This window comes from Poeciliopsis prolifica, unplaced genomic scaffold (genome assembly GCF_027474105.1).
Source record: "Poeciliopsis prolifica strain line A6 unplaced genomic scaffold, Auburn_PproV2 SCAFFOLD021, whole genome shotgun sequence".
Taxonomy (NCBI): domain Eukaryota; kingdom Metazoa; phylum Chordata; class Actinopteri; order Cyprinodontiformes; family Poeciliidae; genus Poeciliopsis; species Poeciliopsis prolifica.
Genome location: NW_026562396.1, coordinates 1,711,083 through 1,722,850, shown reverse-complemented (window position 1 = coordinate 1,722,850; position 11,768 = coordinate 1,711,083). Strand labels below are relative to the sequence as shown.

At 39.7% G+C, this 11,768-nt stretch overlaps 1 protein-coding gene across 1 annotated transcript; it reads right to left on the bottom strand.

Annotated features, from left to right (window-relative positions):
- Window positions 1-2,664: 2,664 nt before the first annotated feature.
- LOC129369385 (BTB/POZ domain-containing protein KCTD12-like) lies at window positions 2,665-4,175 on the bottom strand. The gene has a single exon (XM_055044734.1). It carries the CDS (start codon window positions 4,055-4,057, stop codon window positions 3,269-3,271), a length of 789 nt encoding a protein of 262 aa, XP_054900709.1. The 5' UTR covers window positions 4,058-4,175; the 3' UTR covers window positions 2,665-3,268.
- Window positions 4,176-11,768: the final 7,593 nt, after the last annotated feature.

The following is an 11,768-nucleotide window of genomic DNA, read 5'->3' as shown; positions in this document are numbered from 1 at the left end:
TTTGTAAAACAGCAACTTTAGAGTTGACATTAACCAAAAACTGACTGTAAAAAGGCCATTTTAGCTGAAATGAAAGACTGCTTTCACATTCAACATTCATCCTAGTTTCTCTTCTGCTCCCACACACCTGATCTATACAAAGACAAACAGAGCTTGAATTATTTATTCATGTGCACCTCTCTGCGTGAACAGCGTGCCGAGTCTGTATGCTGAAGGAGTTGGAATTAAAAAATGCAAACAGAGTTAAACACAAGCAGGTCACCATGAGCTCTAGATGGAGACAGGGAGGGAAAGTGTGAAGGATTTAGCACATGGAGGCTGATATAAAGAAGGCCAGCAGGCTGGCGTTATCTGCAGCTCTGTAATTTGGCTAATTTGGCTCCCTTCTTCTGTCTCCCTCCTGCGCTTTGTGTATGCAGAAATATGTGTGTGTGCACAAGTGTATATGTGTGAGAACATTAATAGCATTTGGTGATAAGAGTTTTCTTCAAAAGAGAAAATAGCGTGCAGTGAGTGAAATGTGCTTGGGAGGTGTTTTATCGGCAGTGACAAATCTCTTTCACAGGGGACAGAAAATGTGATTGCTTCATGTGAGCATAAGAAGAAAACATGAACATTTAAACCAAGGAGATTAAGCCTTTGAAATGTTTTTAAACAGCATTGAATACTAGATTTAGAACAATCAAACATTTCTGAGATAGGTTTCACTATGATTTCCCCCCATAGTATATTCAAATTTAGAGAAAATTTGCTTGGCCTTGTGTTTTTTTTTTTTTTTTTTTTTCTATCTTGTTGAAAATAGTGTACTATATCCTGTTTCTGGAGTAGACATTGGGGGAAGAGTTGTGGCCCATCCTTCCTTTTTCCTGTCCAGATGGCAGCATCAGCTGACAGCAGATAGAAAGTCTCTTCTTTAGACATGTCAGTCTTTGAAGCCTCTCAGCACTGTAAATGTGCATGAGGGTTGATAAAGTAAAGTAACGGTGTGCGTCTGTGTGCCAGAAATTTAGGGAACGTGAGCCGTCTTTAAAAATGTATTTTACAACGGCAGCTTCTGTGAATGATTCACTCTGCAGCTTCTCTAATATATTTTTTTATTGCACGTTTGTATTTACATTCACTCTGACACACAAAGCCTTTTTTGTATTAGACTTGATCCTGGGACAGCTTGGATTTCTGCCCCAGGATCCCACAAGAGAAAAGACATTTGATTACTGTACTTGTCAGCCAAAGAGAAGCCCCTCTCCTCCTCCTCCTGTGCTTCCTGCCCAGGGGAGATAAAGAAGACTTCAGTGTTATGCTGCTTTTGAAAAACAGCAACCAAGTTCTCTTTTTCCTGCAAGTTAATGTATTGCAAGCTTTCTGTGGACATTCAATATGAATCATTTGAATTCAATGGGCCTTGATTGGGAGAAGCCACCGGGGTGTTTTTCTGAGTTTGCTTTAAATTCTAAGTACAAAAAATAAAATAAAAAAAAGCTTTTCAGTTAAAACAATTTCACCATTTAGCTTCTGATTTGAAATGCAAGTGAAACACAGGAAACACAAACACGGATGATTCTTTGCCAGATTATTTATATCTAGATGCAAAACAGTCATTCTAACTTCCTTTCTTCTTGACCTTTCAACCAATGGCTGCTACAAAACCGTTGTGCCTTTAATTTATTTCAGCTAATATTTCAGCAAATGCTCAGCTGGCATTAGTGGTCACTGATTACTTTCCTCTGTGCATGGAATTGTTGTTTTTCATGGTTTCAGGGGAAAAAAAAGACGAGGGATGAATAGACCAGCGTCGAGTAAAAAGGATCCAACTGTTTTTAAAGGAGCAGATGATGATACACTGTCGGTTCAACTCAGTAGATTGGAATGGCGCAGAAGGCTTAATGTTTTTCAATAATTAATAAAATGACTCATGTTTATATGATTGAGTATTCTAAGTGATTATTTCACTTAATTTAGCTGATTATGGCTTACAACTAATGGAAAATGTATTTATTTTCCCCTAATAAAACATTTTTATAATCTCATAACACAAATTTTTAAATACAACTTGAACTAATCAGGGCAGAAACTGTTTAGCTCACTGATGTCCAATATATAGATTGTAACCCTCAACTGAGGGTTTGTTAGAGAAGTTGGTGGTTCAGAGGGCTTTATGAAAAACTATTAATGGAAAGTTGAGTGGAAGCCACTGACAATTCATCTATTTAAGTATTTGGTAATGATTCACAAAGAATAAACTGTTGCTGGAGTTGGTGCTTTAAGAGCTGCCACACACTCATGTCAGCTCTATATTGATTTGGGATTGGACTGAGAATCTGTGGACTGCTGCCTGAAGAAGACACCAGATCCAACAATGTAAACAAATTTCGGCTGAAAATACACCAACCTGGGAAACGGGGTGATAATTTGGACCAAGTACTGAGCTCATGTACTATGCAGTGCAAAGACATACTTTCCAATAGGCTGAAATTTCAGTATTTAAAAGTTTCTATCCTAAAATATGTATTTTTTTCTTCTGACGGCATGTCTCGAGTCATCATCAGCTCTAAATATCAAAATTAAGTTGAAAATATTTGACATTTTCCAACTGAATTTCCAAACAATCTGAGTTCTTTATTTTATAGTTTGGAAGGAGGAATAAGAACAATATGTCACATAGTCTTAAAGTGTCACACTTTATTTGCTGTGTTTTGAATAAAATTACATGATCTCAAAGCACACACACGCACACAAAAAATGTCAAAGTGTCATAAAAAGCAACATGGAACAATAGAAAAAAAAATGTAGTAAGGCAACACACAACATGTAAGACTTGATGGTGAAAACCCAGACTGAATACAGTGCACATTCTAGTGAGTATGTTCCTCAAGCATCTCCACAGTGAACTTACAGAGGGCAAAACACCGACAATGAGAGTGCTGGGGCAGTTCCTAACATTTCTGCCACTCTGGGGAGAAAACTTGTCATGTATTTAACAACAAAGGAGCTTCTCTAAAAGCCATAAAGGCCATGGGGCCGCCAGCGCACAAAAATAACCCAATGATATTATCTGAAAAGTCACGCTTGTCGTTGCTTCTAGTGGAGAGATTTATGAAGGAGTTTGAAGTTTGTTGCTGCAGAGAACCTGCCTGACCCTGTACTCTGCAGACCGAGAACCTGAATCTAAAAGCAAAGCTGGCACTGCTGTTATGTTAATGAACTTTCTGTAACTGTGTGAATTTTGCTATTTCTCCCAAAGCTGCTGGTCGTCGCGGGGTCCAGCGGCTCATCGGCAGAACACGTACTCCGTGTAGCTGGTCCACAGTTTGTCCTCCGACGGGTCGTTGCTGCCGTAAGAGCAGGTCCCGGTGGAGTTGCAGGCCACCATGTGGAAGCCGGTCTCCGCCAGCCGGTCAAACGCTTGCTCCAAAAAGTTATACTTCAGGTAGTAGCGGGCCGTGTATTTGTCCGGGGGCCGGTCCGGGTCGCGGCTCTCGTTCAGGGTTTCCCCGAAAACCTCCTTGGTCAGAGAGATCTTTCCGCACACGGTTATCCTGGCGACCCTGCGGAATTTGGCGTCCGCCTGGATGTCTCTGCCGATGGTGTAGGTGCCTCTGTACCCGATGGTGATGTAGCCGGAGTTTCCCCCCGGAGAGCGCAGAGGTCTGTCCGACGAGGAGGAGGAGGTGACCGGGCTGGTGAGCTCAGCCTCCTCCGGCTCCCCGCTGTCCTCCGCGGAGGAGCTGTCTTTGCTGGCCGCCGCCAGTCGCCTCGACAACTCCGGCAGCTGGAAGAAGTCCGCCTCTTTCTGCAGCCTCTTCCTCTCCTTGAAAAACTCCGGCAGAAAAAGCTCCGAGTCCCGCAAGTAATCCAGGACGTAGCGGAACAGAAAGCCGTCCCGGTCAAAGAAGAAGCGGCCCTTGCTGTCTTTAGGCAGGTCGGCTGGAGAGTTCTGGGTGAACTTGGTCCACAGGAGAGATCCGGGCACCGCGGTGAGAGTCTCCAAACGGGTCACATACACCTGACCGCCCACGTTGAGCTCCACTACTTCAGGGAAAGTTGAACTTTGAGCCATCTCTGCCTCCCGCTCCCTGCAGGGTCCCAGTTGCTGACCTCAGGCCGGGATAGTTGGGGAGGATCCTCAGAGTACAGTAATGTTTATAGTGGCTGAGGCTGTGTGGGAGGAGGAGGAGGAGAAAGGCGGCCAGCAGAGACATTAACTGTTCAGTGGAAAGCTCAGTGGAAAATAAAGAGTCGTGCTGCATTCAAGGCTCGTCTGTAATCCTCAACGTTATTTTCAGATGTTTCATAATGTGATTCACTGCAGCACACTGGACCTTTTCTTAGTGTCGCAGTCTTGAAGTTACAAACAAACCGAAAGATCAATTATTTAGAATTGCAAAGATATGAGTGAATCCTCCCAGAATAAAGATTTTAGATTTTTTGCTCGGATCATTTTCCAACTGCAGCTGATTTGTAGACATTTTTTGTCTGGTGTGTTGGAAAGGCCACTCCTTCAACCATTTAGCAGAAGTTCCGAAACTTTTGATCATATTACTTGAAACCCATCAGGGGAATTTGTTCATATTTTGGTTCTGAGACTTTTCAGAACCTCACCCAAACAGACATAACATTTCATCTTTCATCTCAGCTGTTTAAAATGATTACAAAGTGGACATCAATGAGCACAGTGTGACACTGTACATAGTTTATTTGTTCCCCAACTTTTCTAAAATGCTGTAAATGTGCTTTTTTTTTTTAAAAAAAATGCTTAACATGGCACATAGAAAGCTCATGCTACTACTATGTTTCCAAACATCCCAAAAAGAGGAAATGGTACAAAGACCACAAAAATCCTGAACATTGGCCTGTTTTCAGCTTTCCAAAGCCCAACGTATAATTAAGCTAAATTCTCCTTTTCAATCTTTGATTTAAAGCTGCAGTACAGAAAGCTATGTGTTCATTTCCCAAGTAACGTTTACAACTGAATGCCCGATTCTCAGCCATCACTTTCATAAACATCTCGTCTATGTTTACAAGATAATAAACATAGACAGAAATAGTTGACTTTCCGATGTTAAGTGGGTATATTTTAAGCAGATGGAAAACAAAAATAAACGTTCAAAGGTTCATCTTTTCCATCGCAACAAAATGTTTTGAGTTGTTCACTCTTCATAAACGTTGAGTTACTATTTTTCTGGTGATGTTTTGTTTGTTATCTTGGTTACACTGACATCTAGTGGACAGAATCCAAAGAAGCATCTTTTCTGTCTTCTGGTGTCTTTTCTGTCTTCTGGTGTCTGCAGATGTTGCGATTGGTGACAGTTCACAAGTTTTGAATCACCAATATGTTTTTATTTAATGTACAACAAATAAACTGTTAAAATAAAATTAATTCTGACTTATTTCACCTTTTTACATTTTGTAAGATTACACCCATTTACATCATTGTGTTTCGTTGGACTATTGTTTGATAGACAAACACAAAGTAGTGCAAAGTTGTTTTAGTGGAAGTGAAACAATAGTTAGTTCAAATGTTTTTTAAACTAACATGAAAGTGTTTTGTGCATTTTTATGTAGCCCCTCTTTTGCTACAATTTCAGTAAATGTCTAGTGTAGCTGGGCATCTCAACACTGACATTTTTGCACACACTCCATTTTGCAAAATAACCTGAATCATATTCACATAGCATGTCTGTGATTAGACAATATTAACAACTGAGACATTCAAGCGCCTGAATTTGCATGGATATGAACTAGCTCTAGCTTATTCTATTTTAGAATTGTTCTGCTGGATAGTAAACTACAATACCAGCCTCAAGGCTTTTCTTGATTTCAACAGATATTCTCCCAATAACTTTGATCAGCTTTTCTGCACCTGCTGGCTTCCTCGTGGTGGGCTGCAGCTCCCGGGGGATCTGCTCATATGGCAGCTTCATGGAGTACATCTGGTGCTAATGAGCTGATGGACGCCGAGTCTACCAGCAGCATTGTTTCACTGTTCTGATTGTGTGTTTAATATTGGCCTCAATTACCCAGAACATCTTCTTCCACATGTTTGCTGTATAGAGGACTTGTGGGAGATATTAAATGGACTTCTCATGACACTCTGTCATTCTCTAAGTGAATAGCACAAGCAAAACAAAAAGGTTTGTCGCAGTAATGTCTGTAAACAGGCACAAAGATTTTAAAGATAGTAAAACTTCCAGACCCTCTACCTGCACCTCAAAATCAAAATGCTTTGGCCAGTCTTAATCTCTTGGAGGTGTCATTTTTGATAAGATGTGGCCTTTTTATTGCAGGCTGAAACAAGATAATTAGATGAAAGGGGTTGTAAAACTTAGGCACCTCCTGAAGAAAAGGAAGTCTATCCTAAGTGGCAACTCATTCATGGACCTCATAAGAAAGTTCTGCCTGTCTCTATCTCTAATGGCTGTCATTTCTGGGATTCAACAGCTCATGTAACCAGCCAAATGGTCTTTAATTGAGCTTTAGATTTTTAAAGTCTGATTTACATTCATATCACACCATTTTTTTCATCTTCATAGGAACTTTGCATTGACTTCCATTTATTTATCATTCATATATGCCCCAACTTACTCCCTACACAGCATTTCTAGTAAATGTTAATCCTTAAACCTAACTGAAAATCAATTCACGCCTTCGTCCAAAACCTAACTCCAAAATGGCTTTAATTTTCTTCTAATGGGGCCGGGTTTTGGCCCCCATGAGGAGCAATGAGTTTTAGTATTTGTTGGAAAAATTGCATTTTTTAGTTGAGAAATACTAAAAATACACAAGTTTCTATTTCTACCCATATTAAGACTTTGTAGTGATATACATTTTCTTCTTCAGCTTCAAATATCGTATGTACATTTCACACAAATCATTTCCGAAATGTTCCTTGGTATAAAAGCTCTATTACTTTCTTTTGACATAAAATCTATATTTTATGTCAAGAAATTGTGATAAAATCAAGACAGTTTCACTATAAGAAATTATTATGATACTATTTCTGCCATATTGCCCACCTCTGATCTAGCAGTTGTATTTTATTTCTGCAGAAAGGAAATATGTCAGTCTCCACTTCAGAATAATGTTGATTTTAAATCATTGTCCTGTATCTGAACTGAATGAACTACTGTGCTCTGACTGAGAAATCATGTTAAAGCATCAGAAATGTGTAACTGTCTTCAAAGCTGTCACCCGAAACATTGCATGTGCGTGCACAGAAAACTGATCACATGACTGCAGCTTTTGTGGGTCTTTCACATGACGTAGCTGCTTGTGGGCCCATTTGAATTCATTCTTTATCAGAGTGGACATTGCTTTGTGTCTTTGGGTGAGTGTGTTAGGCAGAGTGAGAGAGAAAGCACGGAAGAGGGCGTTCTTGTCACCTCTTCTCAGGGTTACATCTGCATCCCTGTGCTCTTTAATCAGTCCTAATGGATCTTCTGGCTCAGAGTCAACCGGGACTCTGATTGTGATCCAAAAGACACTTAAATACACACACATAAATGCACACACATTGTGCAAAGTAAGACTGGGCGTGGCTCAAAGCTTATGTACGTCAGGATGAGCTAAAAGGTAAAATGACCTTTTGAGTGTTTCCCCAAGTCTTTGTCCTTTGTTTCTTCACCTGCACTTCCCTACAGTTCTTCTGTTCCACACTTTAATTTTACATGAGCTAATTAAATGGAATAGATGAAATGACAATTGTCATTCAAGACCACTTGGGCCTAGGCTTTCATCTTAAAAAATATTCTAAAGGTTTATGTTTGCCAGCTGAAAACTATGTAAAATATAAGGTTTATTGTTTCAAATGGTTCATCTTCCTTCCCTTTGTCACTCCCCATCAGTATCCTCATCAGGGACCTTTGGAGTCGCTGTGTGTCTGTGACCGCTTCACAGCGGCCGATCCACCCTGCTTTGCTTAGTGGCTCCATTCAGAGGGAGAGCAGGTCCTCTAGGGATAATGTGTGCTTTTTGGAGTCGCTGTGTGTAAAGGAGTGTGTATATGGCCGCTCGATTATTCTCTCCACTGATTTTCAATGGTATAAGAAAAATGACAGTCCATCCAAGGCACTCCTCCTTTCTGTGTTAATAAAAGAGATGGGCCTGCTTTACATGCATGCTGCAAAGCAGAGCAACACTACTGGATTAAAAGTAGAGGAATGCTGGGAAACTTCAGATGTTTTTGGACAGATTTAGTCTTTTTTCCTGTGTTGTGTAAATCCAAAGACTGTCAAACAATTAATATTTCAGTGACTTACTTTCTTCAAAAACATGGCACATAGCAGACAAACTGTGCTGGAAAACCAAAAACCATTTGACATCAATGCTGTTTTATGCAGAAGATGTCAAAAATACACAATTATACGTCCTGCTAATAAAAATCTGCAAAATGTTTATAATGGATAATACATTTTGGCAAGATCGTGATCTCAGATTAAACAAACAAAACACATTAACCAAAAATAATTTTCGACAAAATTATTGGTGTTGCAATTTTACATTTGCTATAATTCCTAGAAAACCATGAAAAAAAAAAAAAAAAAAAAAAAAAAGCAAAAAAAACACTAATTTATGTGTCAACATTTTTAATTCGAAACTCCTGACTTTCTGTTTCCCTGTGGTACCAATTCAATGTGAAACAAATCAGGGAATGACTACACAAAATAGCAACTTCCCCAAATTTGGATTTATTACAGTGTAAGATATACTTAAAATAACTGGAATTATAAGAAAGAGGCCAGATGAGGACTCCTTGTTTATTTTGCCAGTGATCATGATGGGTAGATAAAATCTCACCCAATCCACAGTTATTGGTAAGATAACTGCAAGAATGAGTGATATATTGGGGTCAATAGACACAATTATTATAAAGACATGACAGAAAAAAAGTATTTTCAATCTTCCCGTCACAAACCAGAACCACTGTTCTTCATTAGCTGAAATTCAGATTGAGCTTTTCCATAACAAACGTTCAGTGTGGATCTAACAGACAATTATTTGAAACATTGTCATAAATAGATGTAAATGCATGGATCTGTGATGCTGTTGGTCTGAATCTTATATTCTTCTTCCAAACTTAGAACAACTGTAAAGACTTACCCCACAATTTTACTATAGAGTTTCTGAAAAATAATGACAAAGAATTGCAAATCTTGATCTACTGGAAACCCAAACCAATAGACAGCAGTGTGTTGAACTTACATCACTTTTGTTTATATTCCTACTCAAATCAATTGAAATAATAGATCTCTGAGAGGTAAAATAAATCAACTCATCTTAACACATCACACTGGTTTCCTGGAATAATCTCTTAAAGTTGACATTTGCATTTCTGTAACTTTGACAGGAACCTCCACATAAGACATTGACCATCTAAATTAAGATTTTCTTTTGGTTTGTTTCTTTTGTCTATTATCCGCATACTGACCATAATACAATAAAAAAGCATTCTCAACCAGCGACTGACATCACTGACAGAGTGTCGGTGATCCTGAGTGAAGCTGATTCACAGCTCTGACTTATTAAGAATTACTGAACTTGCAGATTGTTAGAAACCTGTCTCATTCCTGCAGTGAGCTCCAGACTGTGCACCTGTACACTGCAGCTGACCCGAATGGAGCAAGGCTGGCTCTATAATCAGGTTCGCCTGGCTGATTTGATTTGAGCAGTCGCTGTGTTCGTTTTGCTGTAGATGCTCCTCGGCTCCTTGAAGGGACTAATGGAGGAGATAGGGAGATATATGGGAAACAATCAGGAAAAGCATTGTCGCAAGGTATGTGTGTGTGTGTGGGTGTCTAACACTGTGCATCCTATTTAAAAGCACCACGTTCATCCCAAAAGACAAATTTTGCTTTCATTTACATCAATGTAAGATGGAGACACATTTTTACATTTTTTTTTCTTACCGCTCCTGCTTCCCCACCCTTTCCCAATCTTTCAATGATCTGACGTCCAATCAAATTACAGGGGACATTACTTATGAAAGACGTAAATAGAAGCCTGCCGTCATAATCATTATTCCTCATCCTTATTTGAGTTATGGAAGATCTTGTGGCGCATTGTCCTGGAAGGAGATGCGGAGACCACACCCAGCAGTTTGAATGCAGTCCCATTCAGTTATAACTGTAAACACAACATGTTGAACCTTTGCTGTTCAGAATTCAGAAAATTTAATGGTCTACAATTTTATACTTGGTCACTTAAGTGTTATGTTACTGATAAATTTAACATGATTGTACAATTTAGTGAAGCCCATTGATTAAACCTTTAAACATATTTGCTTTTCTTGACATGTGGTTATGTCAGTGCGTAGGTCACTCCATACAAAATTGGAAACTGCTTCAAAACTTTTACAGTCCAACTAAAACTGCATCCTCATCACGATTTGAACAAGTGCTCCGCTACCTGGACATCCAGTTTGCCTCGAACCATCTCCACAAAATCATCCCCAGCTACAACACATCAGATGTCCACCCGAATGTATCAACCGCTTCTGGTAATCTCATCACAGAAATCCCTTTCTTTTTGTTTTTATGGAAGAAAAAAGGACTGTAACAAATTAGGAAAGACAGGGTCAGATCATGCACAGAAAAGAAAAGTGCCTTCATTTAATTTCTCTAATCATGCTGCCTGCTCAGTTTGACCCCTCCTTGAGCTTCTTTTGATTCTCAGATATCTGACCATCTTCAAGCTTGACTGATAAGAGATACTTTGGATGTTTTTACAAGAACCTTTCCCTCCACATTACTAAAGCTAACATTTTAATAAAAGAAAAAGTATTGTGCCCGCATAAAACACAATAACATTATAGGATATAAACATAATTGTGGTTGTAACAAAAACTGTTTTTTGTTACTAAACGTTCCACACAAACCATCCCCCATCAGTCTCCTCTCCTTCTGCGAAGCGCTGCAGAAAAATGGATCGCCTGTTGGACAAGCGACAGTTTAGTTTCATAATTGTTAATTATCATGAGTGCTCTGAGAGTCACTTTCTCTGAATGGAGAGAGGAATCTTTCGCTCCCCCCTCCATCCCTCCTTTTTATGGGATTGGTCTAAGTTCTCAAGGACATCAAAGAGGTCAATGATTATGGGGGGAGGAGACCCAGGGAATGCGTCAAAGACTTGCGTCATTTCCTTGCATCCAGGTTGGCGAATTCCATGAAAATGGTCGTTGGTGGGCTTCTTGTCTCCGCCTTACATCCATTTTCCCTGCCTGAGCAACAGCGACCCCGCCCATCCCTCCCTGGCTCCTCCCCTCGTCCACAGCCAGAGAGAGTACAGCACTTAAAGTAAATAAGCAGCAAGGAGAGCTATTTTAAGATACTGTCTTTCACTGTGGACAAGGAGGGGGACAAAGACGCAAGCCATGCGATTGTAATTTTAATCACGTCTTTCGACATGTAGCCTTCCTCAGTTCTACTCGCTGAAGGGCCCGACAGACACGATAGATTGGAACAACATATTTGTCCTGTTTCGAACAGAAAAAAAAAAAAAATAAAACATACAGATTTTAAAAGACCAAGGCAAATGGGACTACTGGAAATCAACTTTAGACCTAAAGAGAGATGATTCAAAGAGAAAGCAGCAAAATAAAATATGTGAAGAAATTCTGCTTTGCAAAACTGAGTCTGAGGTGAACATCTTTGGTTTAGATTAGAAAACACTGTTATGGCATGAAGACTTGGGTGCATTCTGTTGGTTGAGCTTCCCATCAAGCTTGACGATTTCCTGGATTCCAAGACACATCAGCAGTTATGCAAATGTTTTAC